Here is a 27,984-nt window from a genome sequence, read left to right as displayed (position 1 = left end):
GCAGCGTGGCCCGAGGCGGCAGTTGCCGCCTTCTGATTGGTCACTGCTGGAGGCCGGACAGAGCCAGTAGCAACAGTGGTTGTAGCACGGAGTGACTGTCTGCGGGGGCTGCTGGCAGTTGTAGTCCAAGCGGCCCGGCGGCGCGGGCCGGAAGCGGCGCACGGGACTACAAGTCCCGAGGAGCGCTGGGCGCGGCTCTTCCGGGCCGGGCGGCGGGGGGCAGCAGGCCCGGGCGCGATGTGCCGGGACCGGGCACCGGCGCTGCGGCCGCCGCCGCCGCTGGGAGGTACGGGCGGGCCGGGGGGAGCCGGGCGGGCCGCGCCGGGCGGCTCCGGCAGGGGAGGGGCCGGGCAGGGGCGCCGGGCCGCGGGCCGGGGAGGCGCCGGCGGAGGCTCCCGGTGCCCACCGGGCGCTGTGAGTGGGGTGCCGGCGGCTCTGCCGGGGCGCTCCGGGCAGCCCGAGCACCATCGGCGCTGTTCCGTCCCGGTGAATGCCGCCAGGCCTCGCTCACCGGCCCCGCTGCCCGCCCGGGGTGTTCGCTGGCTCCCATCGCAGTGTCCGCTTGGCTTTGGCTTTTTCTGCTCAGTTCTGGCGTTGTGTGCCCCGTTCCCCGTCCGAGCAGCACGTGTTGCTGCTGCCTCTCTCCTGCCCTCGCACTAAGCTCCTTTCCCTGGGCTCTGGGCTCACAATACACAAAATGCAGGTCGGTCTCCGTGCCTGCCGCAGAACATGTGCAGGTCCGGATTGCGAACTGTGAGTTGTGGATTCTGCCATCCCCTTCTCATTCCACGCGAGCTCTCGGGCTCTATCCCTGCCGCTCTGAGCTGGGGAGGGCAGCGGGGAGAATTCCCCTTGGTTCCGCTTCCCTGCTGGGCTCAGACACAGCCACAGGGCTGCTGAGCGCTCCAGGAGCGGGTTTGGGGGGTCACACACAGCCACAGGGCTGGATCGGGGGCTATAGGGACAGCCGGGACCAGGAGGAGGCAGCTGGCTGCTCGCAGGGGTTCCTGTCACCCCTCATTGAGCTCACCCCAGGAGCCTTTGGCAGCTGCACCCCGAATTACCCATTCAGGCTGCTCTGCCCTGCCCTGAGCACAGCCCTGGAGCTTCAGGGGCACCTCTGAACGGGGTGTCCTGGGGCCGGAGGGGGCAGTGCCTGCTCCTGGGACCGTCTCAGCTCTGCAGGGCTGTCCTGGCACGGGAAATCCCCCAGCAGTACCAGTGTCTGTGTTTTGGGCAAGTCCTGCTCCCCAGCTGTGCCCTTTTGTGGCTGTTCCGTGTAACTGGGTTTCCCTGGACTGCCTCTCCAGGCAGAGAGCGTGTTGCTGCTGTTACACAGCATTCTGAATAGTTTGGGAACTATGGAAGAGGGTGAGAAACTCCAACTCCCCTTGAAGCAAGCGAAGAACTTTCTGTCTGCGATCAGGGAATAAATCCTTGCGCTGGGAGAGGGTTGTTTTTCCTGCACCGAGCTGAACCCGGAGCAGCCGGGGCAAAGCCGGGAGGCAGCTGGAGATTGGCTGAGCTGTGGGATTTTCCAGCTGCATTTACATATCGCCCACTGCTCCGCATGCCTTTGTGTTTACATCACCGGGAGCGATCCACACGCGCGCTGCAGCGGAAGAGGCCGAGGAGAAGCCTGTCCCCAGCTCAGGGCATGCTGCTGGCATCTCCTTGGCTGAGGAGAGGCCTGTCCCCAGCTCAGAACTGGGCATCTTGCTGGGCTCTGCTGCTCCAGGATGGCCAGGGGTGAGTGTGCTCCAAGGAGAAGGGTTTGCTCCGGGTGCCGGGTGTCAGGCAGCATTCCTGGGAAGCTGCTGCCCTGCAGCAGCGAGGGAGGAACTGTTTCCATCCCTCCAGAGGCACCTGGAGCCTGCAGCAGTTTGGGAATGAGGGAGGAACTGTTTCCATCCCTCCAGAGGCACCTGGAGCCTGCAGCAGTTTGGGAATGAGGGAGGAGCTGTTTCCATCCCTCCAGGAGGCACCTGGAGCCCTGCAGACTTTGCCAGGGGTACCTGTGGCCTGTCCAGCAGCTGCAGCTGTGTTGGGCTGGTTTTCTGGTCCTTCAGAGTGACCTTTGCAAGGGTGTGGAGTGTTGGATTGCAGCAGCCCGATGCTGAGGTTGGTCTGGTGTTCCAGAAGTGGGAAATCCTCGATGTTCCTTGGGCAGAGCTGTGAGCACAGCAGCCAGCCTGGAGGATTCTGAGTCACCCTGGGGCAGAGTTTAATCCCTGGTGCTTCTGTCTCAAAGCTGTCAGCAGATCTGCCATGGTGGCAGTGTCCACATCCCCTGGTCTCTTTTGGAGTCAAGGATTTGGTGCTGTTTCTCCCAGGATCACTGATTTGATCGATGAGTGTTGGTGTCCACGGGTGCCTCCTGCTTGTTCTCAGTGGCAGAACCCAAGGGAGCTGTACAAAACAACAGCAGGTGACTGGAATTTGCTGGATTTTTTTTTTCCTGAAGGAGATGATGCATTTCAGCTGGATCTCTGAAGTGTTCTAGCCTCATCCAGAGGGCAGAGAAGAGTGTGTGTCAGGAGGTGTCAAAGCTTTGGAGGACGTTGGGGGAACAGGGGGTGAAAGTGCTACTTTGTGCTTTTTGAGTCATGGCTATGGGCTCAGGTTTGCTGTGACTTCAATCTGGAAGAATCCCATCGTGTGCTGGGGTGGTTACAGCTTTCCAGAGGATGCAGTGCAGCCAGCCAGAAGGAAAAGCAGCTGGGAAAGGCCTCAGCCATGGCACAGGAATTGGGGAATAGAGGAGAGAGGAGCTTTGATTGCTTTGGGTCTAGCAGAGCTCCAGGAGAGCAGAGTCCAGGTGAGACGAACATTGCCCTGGCCTCCTTGGAAGAGCAGAGGCCAAGTCTCTCCATCCCCAGTCCTTGCTGCTGCCCTGCCTTGTGTTCAGTTGAGCTGCAAGCCCCTCTCTCTGTCAGATTTGCAGCAGGGACGCCAAGAGCAGAGCTGAGCAGCCCGCAGGACCCTGTGGAGCCCTGGCAGCCACTCTGTCAGACAGGTGTGAGGAGCCCCAGTGAGCACCAGCTGAGGTGTGAGCAGTGAGGGTGGCTGCTCTCAGCTCTCAGGCGGGGGATGTTCCATCAGGATCTGGCCATTCCCTCCCAAGGAACTGCAGCAGCACTGAGGATTTTGCCTTGGAGGGGGAGGATGTTGTTGGTTTCAGGCCTTGGCTGGGGTTTTGTTCTTTTTCCTTCACCAAATCCATAATTTAGCGGTGTGGTGTTCTCAGAAGGAGTCTGTTCTGTGAGGGAGGATGTGGAGGAGCACAGGCTGTGAGAGGCACAGCACGCAGCTGTGCAGTGCCAGGGCCAGCTTTTAAAGCACCTTTTGATTAAGGGCCTTGTGTGGCAGAGCTGTGGATGTGCCTGTTCTGCCCAGCAGTGCCTGAGGAGCTGCTGAGCCCACACAGGACAATTTCGGTTGCAGGGTCAGAGCTGGGCTGCATAACAAAAGTGGTGCTGTAGGTGGATCCTCCCAGGTTACCTGAACTGGAAATAAAACTTCAAATGTAGCTTTTGTGTCATGGAACAGCGCTGAATATTGGCCTCTGTCCTAACTTCTGATTTAATTGCATTTTTCTGGGAAAATTGAGGTGCTTCATTTCAGCAGAGCAATCACTTTAGATCCAGCTGTGGGGACATTTGAAAGCTGGAGCCTCAGGTTTTCCCATGGAGTATTGCAAATATTCTCCTATCCCAAGGCTTCATTATCCTTTGGGAAAAGCACCGTATGAAATGCTTTTCCTTTCTGAACTGCATTTGTTCAAAGGCATGGCAGTGTTCAAGCAGCTGCTGAATGTTCTCTCTCAGTCCTGCAGTCAGTGCAAGCGCTGGCAAAAGCAGCAGCAATTAAAAATATCCCTTTTATTTTTATTGATGACGGCTCAGTACAGTTATGGTCCCACTGTAAGACACTCAGAAAAGCTGATGTGACTTATAAGAAAAACTCACAAACAGTAAAAAGTCTGTTCCACAGATTCATCAGGTGGAGGTGCCACGTCCTGTCAGTAAGGCTGAGCTTCTGTTCATGCTTTATGTCCTTCCTGCACTGCCTGACATCTAAGGAGTGTAAGAAATGTCCTGCTGGCTCGGGTGGTTTAGATTTTATCTTGTCTGCAGCCTCTTTGTCTCCTTAGTTTTGTGAGGTTTTTCATGAGTTCTTCACCACCAGCTGGCACTGCCTGCTGGGCAGAGCTGGGTGTCACCTGCAGCCCTGGTGGTTTCACTGCTGCTTTTCCTGCCCATCCTCACCTGGGGCTGGGCCAGGCTGGCTCAGCTGTGCTGCTGGGAGCCCTGGCCAGGTGTTCCTGGGCTGAGGGGTGACCAGGGGGCTCCACTGCCTGTCTCTGGTTTGGTGTCCATGGATGGAAAGGTGTCCATGGAAAGGTGTCCAGGGAGAGGCGTTGATGGAAAGATGTCCCCTGAGAGGTGTCTGTGGATGGAGAGGTGTCCCTGAGAGGTGTCCATTGAAGGAGAGGTGTCTATGGATGGACAGGGGTGCCCTGAGAGGTGTCCAGGGATGGAGAGGTGTCCCTGAGAGGTGCCTGTCTCAGGAGCTGCTGTAGCTCTGCGTTCCCACACCCTGTGCTGTACAGGTCAGACCAGATGCTGACAGCCCTCGTCAGGAGCTGCACCTGAGGTGCTGCTGGTCACAGAGTAGTTAATTACCCCAGAGTGGTTAATTACCCCACAATCACCCTGTGCCCTTGGCACCTGCCTGTGCTTTTGTGGGAGTATTTCCCTGGGATGTGCCAACACTGTCAGGGATGTGTAACCCTTCTGTTGAGAGTGCAGTGTTTGTTGTAAGAGGAACAGGTCTTACATCATAAATACCCAAGAAGTGAGATAAGGAAGTTCAGGCAGGGCAGGATAACCCGTGCCTGCCTCTCCCAGTGCCAGGCACTCCTGCTCTGGCACAATCTGCCAGCCCAGCAGTTTCCTTGGGGTGAATAACCTCAGAGAGAGCAATCAGCCAGGCCACTGGTGCTGGTTCTCCTGCCGGCTCTGGGGTGATGTGTGGCTGATCCTGTTGGGTCTCCCCTCAGCAGTGGGACAGGGAGCACTGCCTCCCTCTGCAGCTGCTGCTGGTTGGGTTTTCCTTGCCTGAATTACTAAAGGAGGATTTTAAGGCTTTTCCTCTCATTGAGTCTCAAAAGCCTCGAGTTGATCCCTGCGATGTGCAAATGCTGAAACCTATCCCTGCCCCCCATGACATCTGGTTATGATCAGCTGTGGGATTTACTGAATATTGGGACCCCACAGCTTCCTTTTTCCAGGGGAGATTTAGATGTCCCCCCTCTTTGTTTGCTGTAAAAACCACTGATGTTGCATGTTAAAAGAATTAAGTGCAGGCAGGGAGGATGTGGGTCACAGGCTGGGTGCCCAGCAGCAGCCACCCAAGAGGGACACTCAGGCTGGGAGCACAGGGCAGTGAAGCTGGCAGGGTTCAGATCCAAGCAAAGGTGCAGAGGTTTTTGCAAGTGCTGTAGGAAGTTGGTATTAATGTTGACACAATCAGTTCTTTTCTGCCTCCTTTTAAATTCTTTGATATCAGTTGGAAAACGTTCTCAGATGGAAAGGAGGGTGTGAGGAGCTTGTCAGACAATGCTGTGGAGAGGCATCTGCGGTGCTGAAATGCTCCTGGCTGTGGTGGGTGCAGAGGTTTGGGCTGAAATCACACCTTGCTGGGGTTGTGCAGCCTGGCTGATATTCTGCTGGAGATTTTTGCCATTGCTCACATTCTTCTGGTCTCTGCTTGGAGCAGACATGAGCAGGCTCCCTCCTGCTGCTGCTGCTGCAGGTACCTGCTCAGCCAAGCTTATAGCCAAACAGTGAGTGGGAAATCCCTGAATTCCACTTTCCTTCCCCAGTTTGGGTGTATTGGAGGTTCCAGGCAGGGATTGAAGGACCATTGCAGTGGCTCAGGTGGCTGCAGTCACTGTTTGTGTCACAACTGATCCAACCTTTGATGATATCACAGAGCTCCTCACACTGTCAGTTTATTCCCATTTTTGTTTTCCCTGTCTCCGAGTGTTTCCCATTGCTTGAGTCTCCATCTGTTCATCTGAAGGTGATACATACCCTGAAAATGAGAGGGAATGGAGCTGTGCCTGAGTCTCCAGACAGCCCAGATCCTCCATCAGGATCCTCCTTTCCTCTCTTTCCATCTGGGAATGACTCTTTGCCCTAAACCCCATGAGGAATATTTGATATACCAGGCTCCCTTAACCCTCACTGACATGGCTGATGAGGTGGGAGCAAATTCCTGCTCCTGCCTTTGAGCAGGGCAGGATAAAGGGGGTGTAGGTAGGTGTTGCATGGATTCATATCCCTGGAAATTTGAATATTTCTCTCTTTTCAGCCAATTATGGGAGGAGCAGAATGCTGAATCCCTTTTCCAGAGGAGAGTGGTGAGCCCAGGTGTACTGCTAGGTGTAGGGAACCTACATTTTAGGGATGTACATGTTACTGGCCATGAGATAATGCAGCCTTGAGATGGGAAATCCCAGGAGATGCAGCAGTTCCTGCCATCACTCATGGAAGTACTTGCTTTGCTTAATTTATGAGCTCTGCATCATCTGGAGACCCCAGCTGGAGACCTCTCATCTTCAGCCTTTGTGGCTGGAGAGGGGAATCCTCAGCCTTGTGCACAAGGGGGGAGTTTTTGCTGGGAGGAAGCCAAGGGCTCATCCAGGGCTGCCAGAGGGAGAGGGGCTGGGTCAGAGGGGCTCAGAAATCCTGGGGCCAGTGGCCAAACCCTTTGTCTGCCCTCTGCCACCTCCCTGCCTCCCTCTGCTCTCTGTGCCCTCGGGAGCACAGACAGAATCAAAGGATGCAGTGGGCAGAGCCAGCCCCGTGGCTGCTGCAGCCCAGCTTTGAACCCTGCAGGTCTCCCGATGCTGCAGCACAGCTCTGCTCGTTCCTGCTGCTTTTGAGACAGCTCCAGACTCTGTGCTCAGCATCTCCTCAGGGATCTGGCATTTGCAAGCAGCCAGGACAGTGCTGTCACGTGTGTGGAAAACATGATCCAGATCCCTGCTTTTCACATGGATTTGGGTTTGGTTTCAGGGTTTCTGTTTGTTTGGTTTTTCTTTGGAAGTTTGGATTTTTTATAATTTCTGACCGTAGTTGTTTCTGAGAGTTCAGACCTGAGCAGCAGTGCCCTGCCCAGGGTTCTGCTGTCGTGGCTGCCTGCCAGCTGCTGGATCCAGAGCTGCAGGAGCCCTGGAATTGCTGTGTCAGACCCTGGGCAGAGCCTTGGCCGAGGACAGCCCCAGAGCCACCCTTGCAGTGTTCAAAATGTGTGTGCAAGATGTGCCCAGTCCTGTGTGCCAGGGCTCTCGGGGAGGTGGGAATCCTGCACAAATCCCAGCTCACAGCTCTGCTGGGATCCTGGCTCTCTCTGTGAGCCTCAGTTTCCCTTTCGGGAAAGTGCAGAAATCCCAGTGGTGGTTTTATAAAGAGCTTGGAGATTTAGGGCTGGTCACTCCCAGGCAAGAGAAAACCAATTGCTGGGAACGCCTGGGACACTTCACCTCTCTCTGGGGGAAACTCCAGCCTGGGCCAGGAGCACCTCTGTGTGATGGCAGAGGAGCTGCAGCTCCTCCCTGAGGCTCTCCTGGCTCTGAAGGAGACTGAGAACATCTTGTCAGATTTGCTGGGACAGCAGCATAATTGTGCCCTGAAGCAGTGTCAGGTTTCAGCAGAGGTTAAAGGAAGCAAACTCCGGGTGTTTCTGCAGATTACTGTTGTGGAATTCTTGACTTGGCAAACTTGAGCCTAATGGACCGGTGGAGGGAGAGAAATGAGGCTCTTATTAAAAGATAATAATATATTTTAAAAATGCTGAACACTCACTCAGGAATGATTTGAAGGAACCTTTGTGCTCTTGCTTCTGAAAATCCAGATTTATGTGAGTTTAGGTAAACACTTGTGCTGTGTGCTGCAGGAGGGTGTTGTGTGATATCTCTGAGCCCAGGGAAATACCCAGAAGGAGCCTGACTCCCTTTGTGTCCTTTTCTCCCACAGAGCACGCTTCCCATGACTAACAGATGCTGGCCTAGATTATGAGCTCAAACAAGAGCGCTCGCTACAATCGTTTCTCCAGTGGCACCACCAACATCACAACTGCTGAGAACACTAACGGGGTGAGGCAAACAGCACAGCCCTGCTTCCTGGGCTCCCATCCTCCCTTTGAACAGGCTGTTTGCCTGCCACTCAAAACCTCGCTATTCACAGTGTATGTGCAGCATTTCAGCAGCCCAGGCAAAGCCTGAAGGCTTTAAATGCCCTGACATTGTTTTTTTCAATATTTCAGACAAGAATGGAAACAACTTTTGGACCAGCCTTCTCTGCTGTGACCACCATCACAAAGGGTGGGTATTTCATGTGTGTGGCTGTTGTCCTTTTACAGATGATAAAGCTGTTGGGAGAATCTCTCTGGTCATTAACCAGGTGTTGAGGGGCTGGTTTGGTGTTGTGTGTCCTGACAGGATGGAAATGAGCAGGCACAGGAGTTTTCTCTCCTCAGGCAGACTGAGCAGTACCACTGGGAAGCCTTTGCTGAAAGCAGAGTATTACAGCAGGGTTTGATGCTGAGCTCAGCACCAAGTCTTATTGATCCCTGTGACAATCATCACCAATGCTGAAAATTTCCACCTTCCCTCTGTGCCTGACTGTGAGTCACTCTGGAGATTCGGTAAAACCCCGTGGCCACTTTTAGCTCAGACAGGAGGGGATGCAGATGTCCCTGCTCATTTACAATTCCTGTGCCTTGTTCCTCAAAGCTCAGCAGGTGAGGGGAGCCTGAGCCCTGGCACGTGGGGGGAATGTAGGAAGAGGCCTGCTTTCATTTTGGGATACAAATATCCTTCCTTTAATAGAAACAAAAAGACTTGACACTGATTTTGATGAGGATATGAACATCTGCCCGAGAAAAATGTTTGGATTACATTTGTCCTGGACTCTGGATGGTTTTGGACTCCCAAATATTTACATTCAGACTTTTATACGTATCAGAGTCAGTTACATGATCTCTATACAAATATTTCATATTTAATTTAGCATGGCTCCCCTGTGCCTCAGGGATATCCAGACCTCCCTGCATCCAGGCAATTTTTACTGGTGACTGAGATACATGGGAGTATAAAGTTTCCTTTTAATAGTATTTTTAGGGATATTACCTGTGCTCTTTTCTGGGCAAGCTCTCAGAGATCAGGGTGGTTCTGCCTGTGCTGATACATCCAGTCATGAACCAGCATTGCAGATTCCCCAGTCTTTTCCTTTTCTGAGGAACACTTACAGCTACAGAGGCTGTCCCATAGTTTGGCAGTGTTTCTGAGGAGCCTAACTGCTTGTTTTTCTTTTTGAATTCCCTGTAAAGCTGACGGGACCAACACTTTCAAGCAGCACCGTCGGACCCCGTCCTCCTCCAGCACCCTCACGTACTCCCCACGGGACGAGGATGATGGCATGGTAGGTGTGGGCAGGGCCCTGCTGGCTGGCTGAGCAGAGCAGAGGTGAAATGAGAGGTGTCTGGAGCTCCTCTGGACTGCTCTGCCTCCCTCAGCATTGTCTGTGATGTGTGCCCCAGAGGCAGGACCAGCCTCAGCATTGCTGCTGCCATGGGGGAGCAGCTCATTCTCACCTGGGGCTTCAGGCTGGAGCTGCTGCTGCTGCTGCTTTTCACACTGCTAGAGATTGTTATGGGGGTCCAAAGCCTGGGAACTACAAATCCCAGAGCCTCCTTGAGAGGCAGTACCTGGCTCCTGGGAGAAGCAGCCCCTGCCAGGATGTCTGGGCTGTGGCTGGACCAGGCACTCTCTGTGCTGTGTTGGATGGATCCCAGCTGGCTCTGCAGTTATGGCCAGAGAATCCATTCCTATTCCCACCTCCAGATGGGGCCTCTGACCACAGGGAGAGGGTTTGAAACCTGCAGATTGGGATGTTGGACACTAAGGACTGTGCTGGGCTTCCCACACAAACCATTCCTGTGTCTCCCAGTGTCTTGGTGGTAAAGCAGTTCCCAATTTTGTATCCAGTTTTATCACTCACTTCTGAGTAAGTTCTTTTTGGGGAATTTAGTGATTCAACAGTCTTCAGGGTTAGCTGCTTGGAGAGAAATTAAATTAGCTAAATCAATTAAATAAAGAACAGCAACAGCAAAGCAAGGATGACAGAAAGGATGGACAGCTCTGAGGCTGGACCTTGTCTTGTCCCTGGTGCTCCAGCCACATCTCACAGTTCAGATCTATTCAGATCTAAACATGTTAGTAACAAACTTCAAATGAAGTATTTGTAGACTTAGGTTACAAGACCCAATTTCCACGCCAGGCACAAATGGATCATTGCTGCTGGAGTTAGAGACTGGGGTCAGCAACAGTGTGGAGCTGCAGCACTTCTTAAAATAAATTTGACACCAGATTGCAAAGAATTTTATTGTCAGCATCCTATAAAGTTCCTTCTGTTGCTCAGAGATCTTGCTGTGTTTTATGTGAGCCCGTGGGGGTTTTGTTTGTTGTTGGTCTTTTCTCCAACAAGCCCTTTGAAAATGTGCCTGGTGTCCTTGGCAAGTGCAGCTCTCCAGCCCACCGCTGACCCCACGAGCTGGGCCAGGGCTCAGGCCCCCCCTGGCTGTCAGCACAGACCCTCTGGGCCCTTTTCACAAGCTGGGCAGCTCTCACAGGGCAGAGGGGAGGGTTTTTCCAGAGGAGGGGAGGCTGTGAATATTTCATTGAGCCAGGTCTGATAAAGAAACTCCCCGACTCCTTTGGAAACCCCGCTGGCACAAACTGGGGTGTGCAGCCAAGAATGGGGGAGATCTCTGCTGGGAGCCAGCTTCAGTCCTCTTGGACAGTCTCAGCCCACTTCCCCTGGAGTGTTAAATATTCTTCAGCAAAAACAGTGAGAGGATTAATGAGTGGTTCAGGAAGCAGCGTGAGGTGCTGACAAACCAGAACCGCCTCGGTCCTGCTCTGCCTGCTGCTCCAGGCAGGCTCACTAACCCTCTTAGGAAGCTTCATTTGCTTTGTCAAGGAATAATCTGGGATTTCCCTTCCTCATCACTGAGTTTTCCCTCCTCCAGAAGCTGCCAAGGGCTTCTCAGCCATCAGAGAGACAGCTGGAGAGGAGTCAGAGCCCTCCTGTGACCTCCACCGCCCCTTTTCTTTCCTTGTAAAGCTGCTGTTATTGAAACAGGAGCAGAGCAGTGTGCTCTATGTGTGCAGGGCAGGGATTGCTGTTAGTGAAACAGGAGCAGAGCAGTGTGCTCTGTGTGCAGGGCAGCATTGCTGTTATTGAAACAGGAGCAGAGCAGTGTGCTGTGTGTGCAGGGCAGGCATTGCTGTTATTGAAACAGGAGCAGAGCAGTGTGCTCTGTGTGCAGGGCAGCATTGCTGTTAACAGGAGCAGAGCAGTGTGCTGTGTGTGCAGGGCAGGGATTGCTGTTAATGGAACAGGAGCAGAGCAGTGTGCTGTGTGTGCAGGGCAGCATTGCTGTTATTGAAACAGGAGCAGAGCAGTGTGCTGTGTGTGCAGGGCAGGGATTGCTGTTAATGGAACAGGAGCAGAGCAGTGTGCTCTGTGTGCAGGGCAGGCATTGCTGTTAATGGAACAGGAGCAGAGCAGTGTGCTGTGTGTGCAGGGCAGCATTGCTGTTAACAGGAGCAGAGCAGTGTGCTGTGTGTGCAGGGCAGGGATTGCTGTTAACAGGAGCAGAGCAGTGTGCTGTGTGTGCAGGGCAGCATTGCTGTTAGTGAAACAGGAGCAGAGCAGTGTGCTCTGTGTGCAGGGCAGGGATTGCTGTTAACAGGAGCAGAGCAGTGTGCTGTGTGTGCAGGGCAGGGATTGCTGTTAATGGAACAGGAGCAGAGCAGTGTGCTCTGTGTGCAGGGCAGGGATTGCTGTTAATGGAACAGGAGCAGAGCAGTGTGCTGTGTGTGCAGGGCAGCATTGCTGTTAACAGGAGCAGAGCAGTGTGCTCTGTGTGCAGGGCAGCATTGCTGTTAACAGGAGCAGAGCAGTGTGCTCTGTGTGCAGGGCAGGGATTGCTGTTAATGGAACAGGAGCAGAGCAGTGTGCTCTGTGTGCAGGGCAGGGATTGCTGTTAACAGGAGCAGAGCAGTGTGCTGTGTGTGCAGGGCAGGGATTGCTGTTAATGGAACAGGAGCAGAGCAGTGTGCTCTGTGTGCAGGGCAGGCATTGCTGCTGTCATCCTGCCTGGGCACAGTGCCACAGGTCCCCACCTTGCTGTGTCTGCATGGAGCTGGAACCAGGGCTGTGCTGGAGCCTCCCCCTGGAGGCTGCTCCTGTTGCTGAGGTGGTGGGAACTGCAGCTAAAGATTTTGGCTCAATATTGGAACATTGGATACCATGGATGGAGGCTGCCTGCCTGTCCAGATCTGTTGTTTACAGGGAGCTTCACCTCTGAGCCAGAGGTGGAAACTCTCCATCTTCCATCAGATGTTTGAGTGCTCCATCCTTGGGCTCTTTGAAGGTGTGCCTGATGTTTAATGCAGAAATGAGGTCTCTTGAGTTTTATCCTTGTTTGCTTGGCAGATCAAGGCTGCAGATACCCAGAGGGTCTGGAACTGCCAACACATCCTCTGTTATTCTGTGTTTTCCCCCCAGCCTGGGGGGGAGTGAAGGATCCTTCTCAGCACATCCCCTACTCTGCTGTGCAGTTAACACCAGCATTATCCAAACCAGGACACAGGGAGCTCAGCCCAGAGTCCTGCACAAACCTTCTGTGTCTCACACCCCTGGAATGCTGCAGTCCCCTTCTCTGTTGGTGAGAAGATGGATGTTGCCTCCCTGCAGGGCCTGCCTTTGCTGCCCTCACTCCCTGTCACCTCCAGAGTGGGAGCTGTGCACAGTCATTCTGGTTATTTTAATAATTTCTGCTTCTAGTGGAGGAAAATCATAAAATGAATGGATACACATAAAATGGATTTACCTCATTATAACCATTCCTCCTTAAGGTTTATGTATTTAGTCAATAAATATGCTGTCTTTAAGGGAGAGACATTTATGCTTTGGCTTCTAAGCAGATGCAGCATTTCTGAGTTCCTCAGAGCCCAGGATCATAAAAATGAGGCAGCAGAGCAGAATGAGGAAGCAGCAGGATCCTGGTCTGCTGCTCTCCTGCAGCCCAGCCAGGCTTTAGGGACTGCAGCTTTGTCTCTGGGGAGGGCAGCAGCCTCTGAACCTCATCTTGCAGCTTTCATGGCTGAATTTCCTGCTGCCCCTCTGCCCTCCTGCATTGCCTTTGTCTGGCCCTGGCTCTGAGGTCACCCATTTCACCCAGGGCAGGCACACAGAACGCAGCTCCCGAGGAGGAACATGAGGAAAAGTGTTTTTCCCACAAGGTGCAGGAGAGGAGCTCAGCAGAGTCTGGTCATGCAGCTTTCCCTGTTCCCTGGGCAGTGGGAGAGAGTCCCTTTTCCAGTGGGCAGCCAGGGATCTCCAGAGCTCCTTCCAGCCAACACTCCTCATGGCTAGGGACTGACAGGGGCTGCAGCCAAGCCTTGGCGAGCGTGGCACGTGCAGGTGCTCATCCACCATGCCTCGTCTGAAGTGTCTGAAGCTTCTGGCTTCATTCTTCCATTTCCTTGTCCAAGCATGCATTCTGCTCATTGAAGACCTTTATTCCTCCTCTCTGCACCTTTTCCAGTCCAGCAGCAGCATCTCTCCCAGAGTAACCCCTCAGTGACTGCACTCCCAGCTGCACTGGCTCCTCAGATGCAGCCTCCCCACGGTCTGCAGCCTCCAGTGGTGCTTTGACACCGAATGGCACCTTGGCTACGTGCTGCTGGTTGCCATTCCACCCTGGGAGACGTGCTGTGGTTAATATTCCAGCAGCAGCACTCCCTCCAAGCCAATCCCAGGGCTGCCATGGCAGAGGATCTCTCTGGATTGGTGCTCAGTGTGTGCTCTGCTCTCCCCTCCCGAGCAGGAAGCGGCAGAGCCGGGCTCACAGAGAATTCAATAGAAGGAAGTCTCTGCACTTACGCAAAGAAATTTGGCAGAAGTTAGATAGCGAGTGCAACAACAAGTGCTGCTGCAGAGATTAGAGGCATTGCAGGAGCTGGAGCGGTCTCTGGGGGAGATTTGCAGAGCTTTCCATGAAGGATTAGTTCTTGCAGGCCGTTGCTTTGCGGGTGTGCACGGTAAGTGTGCAGGGAATGCACCTTGGAGGAGGTGATGTGCTTGGAATGTCGGCGTCAGCCTGGCTTAGGGAGTGAAACCCCAGCGACTCCTGTCTGTGGGCACGGGGCAGGGCACACAGCAGCAGGGCCACTCGGTGAAGTGTTGTGGAGGGGGAGAGCTGAGCCCGGGGGCCCTGCCTGCAGCTGGGGAACGATGGCACTGACCAGAGCTGCCCTGTGTCCGCAGCCTCCCATCAGCACCCCGCGCCGCTCCGACTCCGCCATCTCCGTCCGCTCCCTGCACTCCGAGTCCAACATGTCCCTGCGCTCCACGTTCTCGCTCCACGAGGAAGAGGAGGAGCCAGTAGGTATTTGGGGTTGCCTCAAGGAGCAGGATTGGGAAGCTCAGTGTCAGAGTAACTTAGTGGGCTGTTGTGAGTACGCGGAGCTCTTGGGGCAGATTTTGTGCTGTGCCTGCCTCAGGCTCCTGCTTTTCACTTTGTTTCCACCACTGACTTTGCTTCCTCCTGTACCACTTCCCTGCCTGGAAAGCAAGGACAATGGTGAGGCTTTTCTGCTTCCCAGAAAAACTGTAAGTCTGTGCAAAGTCCTGCTTGATTCCCTGGCCCAGCAGCAGAGCAGGGTGGGTTGCAAAGCTCAGGCTGGTGGTCTGGCCCCAGGCAGCAAAAAAAATACAATTCCCCATGGATTTGGAGCCCCATCCCCATTCAGGGCTGTGTGGCACCCCACAGACTTGATTGTAAGCCCCAGGAGGGTGCAAGGAATTGTCTGCATGCTGAGGGAGGATACTTTTAAACTGAGCTTAGCTTGTGACCCAGTAACCAACCCCAAACTGGATGAATAAGAGGTCAGGCAGCGTTCTGCCACTGATCTAGGATAAGAGTTTGTTTCATATTTGGGAACCCAGGGGGCTGTGTTTGCATTTCTGAGAGCAGCACAGGATGAAAAGACAGAGGGAACTGCAGAGATTGATTGGAAATGCTCTGAAATGTGAGCATGGAGAGCCGTGGTGCTCTGGGAGGACGTGCTTGGAGCCCTGTGCTGCCTGTCCTAGTTGGTAAACAAAACTGGGGAGATGGGCCCATTGCAGCAGAAACAATGCTGTTTCTGCTTCCTGAGGAGTGAAGGAGCCCTTCCTTCAGAATGCTTCAAAAGCACAAGAGTGCAGGCTGCTTTAAAATTTGTCTCAAGCTCAGGCTTAGTACAATTTTGATAACTCCATGCTTAGGCCTACCAAGGAGAAAGTCCCAGCCAGTGCAGCTCCTGCAGTTCTGGTGACTGAATCACTGGAGTTGGTCTGTGCAGTTTGCTGTCAGGTGCTGATCCTGCCAGATGCTGTTGGCCCCCAGTTTGTGATGAGCTGAGCGAGGGTCTCCAGCCATTCCCAAGTTCATTCTTTCCCTACTGGAACTCAGCAGATCCAGACAGAATTTTATGTTGAGACCATGGAAAACCCTCAGTGTGCCCCAGGCTCCCCGAGGCTCAGCACGGAGGGGTTGTGTTATTCCTCCTGCAGAGCTGCAGGCTCTTGGTTTGGACTAATCCCTGCTGTGTGTGTCCCTGTGTGTGCCCTGCAGGAGCCCCTGGTGTTTGCAGAGCAGCCCTCTGTGAAGCTGTGCTGCCAGCTGTGCTGCAGTGTCTTCAAGGATCCCGTCATCACAACCTGTGGGGTAAGCATGGCCCTCCCAAACACCCTGGCTGAGCCACACTCAAGCCTGGACTGTCCCCTCTGTCTCTCCCTGGGGACTGCCAAGCAAAACTAAGGTGGGATGGCTTTTCCCAGGAGAGCTGGGCTGCCAGCCACCCCATCCTGGCCATGTTCAGTCTCCTTGCTGTGGCTTCCATGAGGTCAAAAACTCCTCCTGAAGGGCTCTGCAGGAGCTCCTGGGCACCCCAGGAATGGCTGTGCTTCAGTTGTGAAGGAAGTGTTGCTTATAAAACAAGAACGGCTTGAAGCTTCATTTAGTTAATGCTTGCACAGGGATTTGAGATCCTCAAATGAAAGGCACGGGGTGTTATGAATATTCTTCTGGATTCCATTTTACTGGGCTTTAATAGAAGCTGTATATTATTGCTGTGCTCCTTGTGAAGAAAGATGGCTTTGAGGCGGCTCTAATGCTTGTGACGTGGTCTGATCACCAGGATGGGGCTGTAGCAGCAGCAGCAGAGCTCAGGATTGTTTATTGCAGCGAGGGTGCCATTCCCCAAAAGCGCTGGAAGCTGCTGCAGTTTGGCTGCACCATTCCAGTGAGCAGCTCTGCACAGAGACACTGAGATTTAGTGGTTAATGTGGAAAAAGGCCCACTGCAGGAAGCAGCCTGGCTTCATCTGCAGTCCTGCTCTGGAGGGAGCTCAGTGCAGCTGTGCCGGGCAGGAAAAGGCCATGGGAGCAGGGCAGCAGATAACAGCTCCAGAGGGGGACCCACAGCCCTGCCAAGAGCTGGCTCCCTGGCCAGGGAACATGGCTGAGGAGGCTCCAGGGAATGCACAGGGCAGGATCAGGACCAGTGAAAGCTGCAGCCTTTGTGTTCATTAGTGTGTTAGACTGTGCTTGCTGCTTTGTCAAGTTAAACTGTCACAACGGAGAGGGGAGCTATTTAAAGTGCTCACATTTACAGAGCATTTAATGGGCTTACAAACCAGCTGTTCCATCTGCCTGGCAGCAGGACAGGGCTGCCTCTGCTGCCTTGAGAGGGCTCCAGAGGGATGGCTGTGGTGGGCTGGCTGGGCAAGGACAGGGAGAGGCACAGGGGACAGCCCAGGCTTCCCCTTCCCCAAGGGCTTCTCAGGGGAGTGAGAGGGGTGACATGGGCTACAGGGGAGGGTGAAACCCATAGAGAAACCCTGTGCAGATGTGGAGGGTAGGAGAGACTTGGATGTGTCCAAGAGCAGGCTGGATGGAGCTCTGAGCCTTGGTCTGGTGGGAGGTGTCCCTGCCCATGGCAGGGAATTGGAACTTGATCTCTAAGATCCCTTCCAACCCAAACCGTTCCAGGATTCTGTGATCCCATGAATCTCAGTGTGGCAGAACACACCCTGGGCTTTGGCTTGCACCACAGTCATGGACTGATCCTGAATGGGGAGAAGGTCAAAGCTCCAAACTGTGTGTTTGGGACCTGTGCTTCCTCCTGAGCAAGCAGCTGGGGTTTGCCCTGGGCTAGCACACGCAGAGCAGCTGCTGAGGCTCTGAGCCCAGGCTGTGCTGTGTCCCCCCTTTCCCAGGGGCAGCCACAGGGAATCATTTGCCCTCTGGTTTTACGCTGACGCTGCTGTTGCTCTCTGTCTCCACAGCACACGTTTTGCAGGAGATGTGCCTTAACATCTGGTGAGTACAGAGCTGTTCTTGTGTGATGCAGCCAGAACACACTTATTTCCTGGTTGATTTGCTTTCACCTGAAGAGAAACCTGCAGAAAAATGTCCACAGGGCTTAAAACAAGCTGTCAGTGGATGTGACACTGCAGCAGTGAGGGGCTGGGGGCCAGTGGTGCACTCTGGAGCATGGGCTGGGCACAGGATGTTCTCAGATCCTGGAAAATGCACTGGATAATCCCAGGATAATGCATGTCTCGCCCAGAGCTGACCCACTGATTTCAAACTGAAAGCTTTCTGTGGCTGCCTGGATAAAGAAGCAGGGGCCACGTTTGGCATCAATTCCTTGTCTCCATCCCCTCAGTGCCAGGGCTCTGGCCCCTGACTGAGCCCCACTGAGCTGCTTTAGCTCGCCCAGCTCTTCCAGAGCCCTGGGAGAGCCCAAGCTCCTGGCTGCTGGCCTGGGCTAACCAGCTCCCACTTGGGTTGGACTCTGGCTGCAAAGAAAAGACTTTTTTTGGCACAAGCCCTCTTGGCAAGCTGTTGTTCAGCACAGAGCCAAGCCATTGGCATTACCAGAACAGTGAGCCCTGAGGAGGCTCCCTGGGGAGTCCTGCAAAGCAGCAGCTCTTTCTGCCTTGAGATTTTTGTGTTCCACACACAAGAGGTCCCTCTGCTTTGCATGTTAATCCCCTCACTGTGCTCTGCTATATCAACCCCAGCCCACAGATTTATGGCAAAAGGCTTTGCGATTGCAATCCCCATGCCTGGAGTGTTCCATGAACAGCTGGATGTGGCAGAGCTCAGTTAATGAGGTGGTGATCAGTCCAAGGCTTGGACTCGATGATCTTGGAGGTGTTTTACAAGCTGAAGGATCCTGGGTTTCAATGGTTGCTGGCAGCAGGAGCTGAGCCCAGGCCTGGGTGAGGAGCAGGTTATGGCTGGGGGATCTGGTGATTGGTGCTCACTGCCTGTGAACACTCGCCCTTCAGCCAGCACAAAGCATCAGTGTGGGCTCCTTTCACTGGCAGCTCCCTCAGTCATTATGCATTGACATAAACTGTAACTTTCCCACACTCCGAGACAACCAAAGACGATGGCTGGCATATTCCTGGTGAATATTCCTGGCTCTTTCCATGGCCACTCACCTGGGACTTGGCTGACCCCACCTGGGAAAGCACAAACCACAATTTCCACGCAAGGGCTCTGGCAGACGCCAGTGCCCTGTGTCAGCCCTCAGTGACTGTGCCATCCTTCCCTCCCTGGCAGAGAAGTGCCCTGTGGACAACGCCAAGCTGACGGTGGTGGTGAACAACATCGCGGTGGCCGAGCAGATCGGGGAGCTGTTCATCCACTGCAAGTACGGCTGCCGGCCTGCCGCCAGCAGCAAGAGCCCTGCCTTCGAGGTGGACCCCCGGGGCTGCCCCTTCACCATCAAACTCAGTGCCAGGAAGTGAGTGCTCCTTCCAGGATCCTCTCCAGGGAGAGGGCACTGCCAGCCCAGCCTGCCATGTGGCTCCAGGGCACTGCCAGCCTGGCATGCCCTGCAGCTCCGGGGCTGTGCCGGCCCAGCCTGCCCAAGCTGCCCTGCAGCTCCGGGGCTGTGCCAGCCCAGCCTGCCCAAGCTGCCCCGTGGCTCCAGGGCCATGCAGCCCCTGCCAACACTGCTCTGTCTCGCTGTGCCAGGGAAATGGGCAGGGTGGCTTCAGGGGACAGCTCAGGGCTGGTGTCAGAAGGAGCACACTGTTTTCTGCTCCCTGAGTGGCAGCACTGGGACAGGGGGTGCATTGAGAACAACCATCTCACATCTGGGATGAAACTCCATGGCTGAGGTCAAGTAGAGAACTTGGGATTCTTTTTGTTATCTTCATTATATCCTATGAATTTGAAATCTATCTCCCTCCCCATCCCTGTTTTCCTTGTCCGTTGCTGATGGCTGGCTGAAGGCTCAGCCCATCAGCTGCAGAAGTAGATGTGCCCTGTGAAAATGTGGCCTATTATTACTCTCAATTTTCTGGCCAAATGAGAACTTAAAGCTGGAATTGCAGCCTCAGAGCAGGGGGCTTTGGATCATCTGACAGCCTCCCAGGGCTGGTTTGCTCCTCTCCTGAGGATCTGTGTTGTTCCCAATAATTTTTGCTCGTTGCTGATTTTCCTGCCTTTGTTTCTCTCCGTGCACAGGGATCATGAGAGCAGCTGTGATTACAGGCCCGTGCGCTGCCCCAACAACCCCAGCTGCCCTCCCCTCCTCAAAATGAACCTGGAGGCTCACCTGAAGGAGTGTGAGCACATCAAGTGTCCCCACTCCAAATACGGGTAAGGAGCTGATGCTTTGGGGTGGGGAACTGCACTGAGCTCATGACTGAGCTGCTTTTGCCTGCTGCAGCCTTGGGGTGGCCTGAGTCTCTGAGCAGCTCTCCTCGGTGCTCTGCATTGGCCTGAGGCTGAGCTGGGGGTTCCAGGGGTGGCAGGAGGCAGCCCTGGAGCCTCGGGGTGGGAACAGGCAGGTCATGGTGAGGAGGAGGGTGAGGAGGGTGAGTGCACAGGCAGAAGAGCTGGAGGAGTCAGAGCACGAGGAGAGGGAGATGAAAACAAGAGTAATTTGAGCACCATGGCTGTGTCTTGCCAGCCAGGCCTTGTCCCAGACAAGGGAAGTGCTGATCCACCCCAGAGGGTTCCCCGTCACCCGAGCCCCAGGGCAGCCCCTGCTTGGGTTTACTGTTGCAGGGAGAGTTCACAGAAAGTTCTTCCGTCACTGGCACAGGGCAGTGGAGGAGTGCCCATCCCCAGGGGATTTAAATGCCATGTAGATGTGGCACTTGGGGACATGGGTTAGTGGTGGCCTTGGGGCACAGACGCACTCGATGATCTTAGAGGTGTTTTCCAACCTCAGCAGTTCTGTGATTCCATGATTCTGAGCCATGTCTTGGCAGAGGCAGAGCAAGGCAAGTCCTGGCAGAGCAGCCCTGACTCTGTGCCATGCTGCAGGCCCAAGGCAGCATCTGCTGAGGTCAGCTGCAGTTTTTTCCACTGGTTTTGATGGCTCCTGGTGAGCCCAACAAACTGACACCACCCTCTGTCTCCTGCCCAAGATCTGCTTTTCCTTGCAACTTCCCAGACAGACAGTGCAGTTTGGGGCCAGTGCCCTGGCTGGAAGAGCGGGAGCTGCTTGGCCTCTCTTGTCCTGCAGTTGCCTCTCCCAGCAGGATCACAGAATCATTAACACTGGAAAGGACCTCCCCGATGATCAAGTCCACCCTTTGAAGGATCAGGAACCACAGAATCCCTGCTGCTGGCAGGAGGAGCAGGACAGCTGGGGACCCACATGGGCTGAGCCAGGAGTCTCCAGGAGAGCCCTGCTCCAGCCAGCACCTGCCTTCCCCCAGGTGTGCATTCATAGGGAACCAGGACACCTACGAGACCCACCTGGAAACGTGCAAGTTCGAGGGGCTGAAGGAGTTCCTGCAGCAGACGGACGATCGCTTCCACGAGATGCAGGTGGCCATGGCCCAGAAGGACCAGGAGATCGCCTTCCTGCGCTCCATGCTGGGCAAGCTCTCGGAGAAAATCGACCAGCTGGAGAAGAACCTGGAGCTGAAGTTTGGTGAGTGTGCAGCACACGAGCTGTGTGCTCAGAGCTGCCCTTGGGTGCTGCATTACAGGGCTGCTCTCCCTGCTGATGGCAGCGGCGTGTTCCCAGGCTGCTCTCCCTGCTGATGGCAGTGGGTGCCCTCTGCCTGTTCCCTGGGGTGCCAGCAGTGGCTCTGCAGTGACTGTGGGCCTGTCCCTGTCTCACAGATGTGCTGGATGAGAACCAGAGCAAGCTGAGCGAGGACCTGATGGAATTCCGCAGGGACGCCTCCATGCTGAACGTGAGGAGGGACCCTGGGCTGGGGTTACCTGGCTCTGCCCCTGCCTGGGCTTCCCTGCAGTGGGGGGAGCCTCTGGGGAGAGCCTTCTGCTCCAAAGCCTGGGCCTTTTACAGGGCATTGTCCCCAGAAAGCAGGGAGATGGGCAGATCCAAGCAGTGTGGGGAATTGCAGAGTGAGGACAGGACAGTGTATTCTGAGAGGTATTTCTGGGCCTCTCTGAGTACTGAGAGTTTAGTGCTGGTGTGAGGTGCTGTCAGAGCCCTGTGGCCTCTGGAGGGAGGTGACAGAGGGATGTGGCAGTCACAGAGTAGAGCAGAGACCTCTTTGATGGCCTCAGGGGATGAGTTGGCTGCTCAGGAAGGGCCCTGTGGGAGTCACAAAGACAAGAGGGGTTGGAGCAGTGGAGGGGACAGTCCTAAATCCATGTCCGGCCACGCTGGCCTGGAAGGCCCCACAGCTCACACAGCCTGTTGTGTGTTTCAGGACGAGCTCTCCCACATCAATGCTCGGCTCAACATGGGCATCCTTGGATGTGAGTATCCCCACTGTGGCCTGGGCTGGGTGTGGGGAGCCCAGGGAGCCCTCCTGGCTGCTCTCAGAGCTGTGCAGGGCAGCAGCACTGCCCTCCCTCCCTCACCTGGCTCTCCTCTCTGCAGCCTATGATCCTCAGCAGATCTTCAAGTGCAAGGGGACCTTTGTGGGCCACCAGGGCCCCGTGTGGTGTCTGTGTGTGTACTCCATAGGAGACTTGCTCTTCAGTGGTTCCTCAGACAAAACCATTAAGGTAAGAGCTTCCCTCTTCCATGCCCCTTCTGCATTTGCACGTGGAACAGAAGCTGAGTTCATTTGTGGGGTGGGTGGATGTTGCTTCCTAAAGTTTCCTCCCAAGAATCAAATGATTCTTTATGATTATAGCTGGACAAAATTATCTGCAAGGAAACATTATGTGCTAGTGAAATTGAGAGACAAGCAGAGATCTTTGCAAGGCCAAGATTAGAATCTCATTCCTGCAGCTGCTGGTTTTGCTTTATGTGGCATTTAGGGTATTCAGGACTATTTCAGCTTCTGATTTTATGTTCCTTTGTCATAAAAAGTCATCTTTGAACAAAACATTTGTCCCTGATCCGATGTGTCCTTTCCCTGTTTTTTATGGCATGTTTGTTTTCCTTTGTCCTGTTTTCAGTAGCTCAGACTGACAGCACTGCCCCAGTGCAGCCTCAGCAGCCCTGCCCAGTGTCACTGTGGTGGCTGCTGGCCAGGCTGGGGACACCATGGCTGCCACAGCTGACCCAGCCAGGAGCAGAGCTGTGCTTCAGCTTCCTTGGTTATAGAGCCATGTGGAGGGAAATGGATATTGCTGTACATTAGGGCTGGAGAGCAGATTCTCCCCTGCTCTGCTCTGGGCACCACATTCCTCCTGAGAGAGGATTCCTCCCTGTGTGCTCAGGGAAAAGCCTCTGCAGTGGCAGGGGAAGCTCTGCTGTGCCACTGGAGCCCTGGCATGGGTGGGAAGTGCTGCAGCAGGAGCCTGAGAGCTGCTCCTGTGTCAGAGTGTGGTGCTGGCCTGGGCTGAGGGAGCAGAGCTGGAGCAGCTGCTGGCCTGTGTCTCATTAGCTTCAGCCTGGCCCTCTGCAGCCCTTTCCCTGTGCTAGCCAGGCCTGCAGGGCTGGGAGCTGCCAGGCACTGAGTGCTGAGGTGCCAGGCAGTGCCCAGGTGCCAGGCAGCCTGTTTCCTCCTCTGGCTGCTGCCATGCTGCCCAGGCTCCAGCCCCGTGTTCTCTGTTAGGTGTGGGATACCTGTACCACGTACAAGTGCCAAAAGACCCTGGAGGGTCACGATGGAATTGTGCTGGCTCTCTGCATCCAGGGGTGAGTGAGGAGGGGCACCCGTCCCTGGGGAGAGTGGGGACAGCCCTGGCACCCCTGAGCATGCCCTCACACTCCCCATCCTGTGTCCTGCCTGTGCCATGGCACTGTCCCTCGGTGACCCCCTCGTGTCATTGCAGGAACAAGCTGTACAGTGGCTCTGCTGACTGCACCATCATCGTGAGTACAGGGCACCCACAGCAGCAGGGACTGCCCCTCCTCTGCCAGGGGGCACTGAGAACCCTCCTGTGCTGGACCCACCCCTGGGGTGGGCTTGGGGCTTTCCTGCAGGCTGCGTTTCCCACTCCCAGCTCCTCCCTGGCAGCAGGGGGCTGGTGCTCTGGGCTGGGGCAGGGCAGCCTGCCCAGCCCCTCATGGGCTCTGCTTTGGTGGGCTTGACAGTGATCTTAGAGGGCTTTTCCCTCCTAAGCCATTCCATGATTCTTGTTTTAGGTCTGGGATATTCAGAACCTGCAGAAGGTGAACACGATCCGAGCGCACGACAATCCTGTTTGCACTTTGGTCTCCTCACACAACATGCTCTTCAGTGGCTCCCTCAAAGCCATCAAGGTGCAGCTCCAGGGCTCCTCTGGGGCTGCTTGGGGACCAGGGACACAAACTCTGAGGCAGAAGTGTCCAAAGAGGAAGGAAATGCCATTTTTGAGCTGTGGGTGGCCTTGTTGCTAAGGTCTCCTGAGCCACAGGGCAGCCAGCACTGCAGAGGTTTAGCCTTGCTCTGTGCTCAAGGGAAAGCTGTTCTCTGGCTGCAGAAGCACTGTATTTCTTCCAGCTCTAAACCTGAGGCTGCAGCTGCACAGTATCCTGGCAGTTCCTGAGCGTGTGTGTCCTCAGGCCCCCAACAGACCTGCCCAGACTATTGAGAATTGTGTCTGGGCTCCAGAACTGGCTGCAGATCCAGGCTGTCTGTTTTGAAACCACCTCCAAAGGATCTTGAGTCTGCATTCCCTACCTAAAACATGCAGAAACCAGAAACAGCTTTTCAGGCTGCCCTTTAAAGCCTTGGCTAGATTCCTGTGGTTGTGCTTCCAGCTCCCGGTGAGACAGCTTATGGGCCCGTCCATCTGTAAGAGGACTGTGCTCTTTTCTTTATCTGGGGCCTGGAGTGCTTCAGCTCTGGAGAGGGCTCAAGGCTGGAGCAGCCACACAGCACAAGGAGAATTTGGGGCCTTTTGGGTTTGTCATGCCTGGCCACTTGCTGCCAATGAGGCAGGCAGGCTCAGAGTGGGGGGAGTGAGCTCTGCCAGTCCCTGTGTGCCAGGGTGGCAGGGGAAGTGCAGGGCAGTTCCTTGCTGCAGCTGTGCTTTGGGCTTTGCAGTGTGGCTCTGCTGGGGAAGGGTCTCTGCCAGCAGTAATGCAGGCTCCAGGCTGGCTCCCTCAGGGAATGTGCTTGCTCAGCAGTTTCTGCGTTTTAACTGCAAGTCAGTGGGATCAGGCAGCTCCCATCAGGCAGGAGAGCTGGCACAAGGATCCCCACAAGGGCTGTGAGGGAGCGTGGGCACTGCTGTGTCCTGCCCAGCCCCACTGAGCTTCCTCCCCCTGTGTGTGCCCCTGCTTTCCACAGGTGTGGGATATTGTGGGAACTGAGCTCAAGCTGAAGAAGGAGCTGACAGGTCTCAACCACTGGGTTCGAGCGCTGGTGGCTTCCCAGAACTACCTGTACAGTGGATCCTACCAGACCATCAAGGTGGGACTCAGCACTGGGGGCACCCTGAGCCCCTCTCCCTGTCCCTCTCTGGGCTCTGCGCTGGGGCAGCAGCACCTGAGGCAGCTGCTGGGATGTGAGAGCACTGCTGACACGTGGGGTTTTCCTGTGCTGATTGCGTCTCTGGGCTTTGGGAGCTGCTGGGGAGGCTCCCTGGGACAAACTGGGGCCTCAGCCCTGGCGCCTCGAGGCTGCTGCAGCCTTATCTGCCCTGACACTCCTGCTGATAACGGGGGAAGGTCACTGCCTGGCTGCAGAGCGACCATGAATCCGTGTGAGGGTTCCCAGTGCCCTCCCTCCTCTGTGCTGGCTCAGGTTCTGATGAACAGGTCACCTCTCAGGGGTCAGCTGTCTGGGGGACACAGGAAAATTGGAAGTTGCCCTTCTCAGGGTTAATGAATCTCTGTTAATTTGTCTGCGTTGGGTTTTAGTGCTATCAAGGACTGGGCTGTGTGTGCAGTCACACACAGAGGGTGTGAAGTCTCCACACAACCTTTCCAGCTTGGATATTTAAAGTTGGGCAGCTAAATAAGATAACAGGGATTTGCTCCGCAGTGCTGAACGTTCCCAGCTGGATAGGGTGGTCCCTAAAGGTGTGATCTGGGCCCACGGGGAGCCAGGCTGGCTCTGTGCATGGCAGAATGGCTGCAAGGGATCTCCCCTGGGAGAAGGGTCTCATCCTGCCTCTGCTCCATCTCTCCCAGATCTGGGACATCCGGAACCTGGAGTGTGTGCACGTGCTGCAGACGTCGGGAGGCAGCGTCTACTCCATCGCCGTGACCAACCACCACATCGTGTGTGGCACCTACGAGAACCTCATCCACGTATGGCACGGGCACAGGGCCTGGGGATGGGCACAGGGCCTGGGGATGGGCACAGGGGAACCTCATCCACGTATGGCACGGGCAGAGGGCCTGGGGATGGGCACAGGGGAACCTCATCCACGTATGGCACGGGCACAGGGCCTGGGGATGGGCACAGGGCTTGGGGATGGGCACAGGGGAACCTGATCCACGTATGGCATGGGCACCTGGCTCTGCTCATCCCCTCGGGCACAGCACCCCCCTGGCACTGTGCATGGAGGCAGGAGCAGCTCCCAGAGGGGAGCTGGGTGGCCTCAGCACAGCGTGATGCCCAAGCCCAGCTGTCCCCACAGGTGTGGGACATCGAGACCAAGGAGCAGGTGCGCACGCTGACCGGGCACGTGGGCACGGTCTACGCCCTCGCCGTCATCTCCACGCCCGATCAAACCAAAGTCTTCAGCGCGTCCTACGACCGCTCGCTCAGGGTGCGTGTGGGGCCGCGTGTGGGGCTGGACACAGGGTCTGAGACAGCCCAGGGGCCCCGAGGGAAGGGTGGCGGGAACCCCAGGGGCCTCTGTGTGTCACCCGTGTCACCCGTGTCACCCGGGACATGCAGCATCCCTGTCCCTCGTGGTGCTCCGGGCTGTGCTGGGCTCATCTCCCCGTGTGTCCCCGCAGGTGTGGAGCATGGACAACATGATCTGCACCCAGACCCTGCTGCGCCACCAGGGCAGTGTCACCGCCCTGGCCGTGTCCCGCGGCCGCCTCTTCTCCGGTGCCGTGGACAGCACTGTCAAGGTGGGTCTGCTCAGGCTGCTCCTGCTGGTCTGGGCTCAGTCAGGGCTGGAGTTGGGGCATTAAATGAGTTAGGAGTTAGAGTGACAGGAGGGGTGGGGACAGGTGAGGGTTCAGCTCTGCTGCCAGGGAACAAGTGACCAGACAAGAGGACATAACCTCCAACTGGGCCAGGGGAGGTTCCGGTTGGACATCAGGAAGAATTTGTTCATGGAAAGAGTTGCTAGGGAAGGGGCTGTCCAGGGAGGTGGTGGAGTCCTCATCCTGGAGGTGGCACTCAGTGCTCTGGGCTGGGTGACAAGGTAGGGATCAGTCACAGGTTGGATACGATGATCTTGGAGGTCATTTCCAACCTTAACGATTCTGGGATTCTCTGAAACAAGGGGATGGTTCTCCAGGGGCAGGAGGTTTCTCTCCTGACAGTGTTGTGGATGCTGGCAGTGCAGAGGGAAGCTCTGTGGGGATGAGGAGAAGCCCACAGGGCTGCTCAGGAGTCACTGCCTGCGGTGCCATCGTCTGTCCGCAGGTCTGGACGTGCTAACGAGAGCGTCACACGAGTCCTGCACACTGAAAGACCAAAAACTCTCCCCTCCATCGGCCTGCGGGTGACCACACCACTGAAACGACTGCTGCAGCTCCTCCTGCACCAACCACTGCCTGCTGCTGCTGCCCCTCGGCCGGCGGCTCTGCGGACGGCTCTGCCCCACGGACGCTCCAGGTGTTCCCTCAGATTGCCCCAGATGATGGAAAAGAGGAAGCTCTTCCAGTGCCAGTGCCCTCCTCTGCCTGTGTCCCCCCAGCTGGGGACACCCCCAGGCTGGCGCTGGGGTGACACTGGGCCTGGGGGCTCAGTGCCAGTGCCAGGACTGGGCAGATCCGTGTGTCCTGTGGGGACGGGCTGGGCCCCTGTCTGTGGCAGGACTGAGCTTTAGGCCGTACCCTGGGTGGGCACCCGACCCCTGTCTGTCTCTAGTATTTAATTTACTGCCAAGGCGCCGGGCCGATCCAGCTGGGAAGAGGTGTTTCCTTGAGTAGCCAGGTACGATTTTTATTGCCACAGCTAGTTCTCAAATCAAGTTCCACAAGCCCATTGTTCACCACCCTGTAATAATGGTCTCCACATTAAAGACAAAAAGCCTCCGTTGCATTTTTACTCACATTTTCTACTGTTTTTAAGATTGTAATATAGATTTGATTATTTCTTCATTGACAATAAAAGCAGAAAGAGTTGTTCCTGCCCGGTGTGAGTTATTGCAGGGAGCCAGCAGCCAGCACTGGCCCCGTGGGGTGAAAATTGAAGTGCCTGGGCCCTACACTCCACAGGGAACAGGTCCCAGCCAGGCCCCAGCACCCCACAGAGACACCCAGGGGTGCCCTCAGACTGTGCAGCACAAACACCCAGCACGCCACGAGGACTCAGGAAGGCTTGGGGAC

The 27,984-nt window shown here is 55.4% G+C and overlaps 1 protein-coding gene across 3 annotated transcripts; it reads left to right on the top strand.

The window, feature by feature from the left end:
• Nucleotides 1–210: 210 nt before the first annotated feature.
• On the top strand, nucleotides 211–27,780 carry TRAF7 (TNF receptor associated factor 7). Of its 3 annotated transcripts, none has more exons than XM_063171570.1 (21): nucleotides 211–286; nucleotides 8,046–8,164; nucleotides 8,335–8,392; nucleotides 9,400–9,491; nucleotides 14,409–14,525; nucleotides 15,760–15,852; nucleotides 17,474–17,507; nucleotides 18,762–18,945; nucleotides 19,674–19,808; nucleotides 20,879–21,096; nucleotides 21,291–21,364; nucleotides 21,848–21,896; nucleotides 22,021–22,148; nucleotides 23,150–23,232; nucleotides 23,370–23,409; nucleotides 23,683–23,799; nucleotides 24,812–24,934; nucleotides 25,657–25,776; nucleotides 26,109–26,240; nucleotides 26,434–26,553; nucleotides 27,077–27,780. In XM_063171570.1, the coding sequence occupies exons 2-21, from the start codon at nucleotides 8,084–8,086 to the stop codon at nucleotides 27,089–27,091; spliced, it is 2,013 nt and encodes a 670-aa protein (XP_063027640.1). In that variant the 5' UTR covers nucleotides 211–286; nucleotides 8,046–8,083; the 3' UTR covers nucleotides 27,092–27,780. The 3 variants fall into 3 exon arrangements, with proteins under 3 accessions (XP_063027640.1, XP_063027639.1, XP_063027641.1); XM_063171569.1 differs by lacking the exon at nucleotides 211–286 and adding an exon at nucleotides 1,606–1,749; XM_063171571.1 differs by lacking the exons at nucleotides 211–286; nucleotides 8,046–8,164; nucleotides 8,335–8,392; nucleotides 9,400–9,491 and adding an exon at nucleotides 14,032–14,182.
• Nucleotides 27,781–27,984: the final 204 nt, after the last annotated feature.

The sequence above is a fragment of the Melospiza melodia genome, chromosome 18, assembly GCF_035770615.1.
Source record: "Melospiza melodia melodia isolate bMelMel2 chromosome 18, bMelMel2.pri, whole genome shotgun sequence".
NCBI lineage: Eukaryota > Metazoa > Chordata > Aves > Passeriformes > Passerellidae > Melospiza > Melospiza melodia.
The sequence above is the reverse complement of the archived record's forward strand: the minus strand, read 5'-3'. Positions and strand labels throughout refer to the sequence as shown.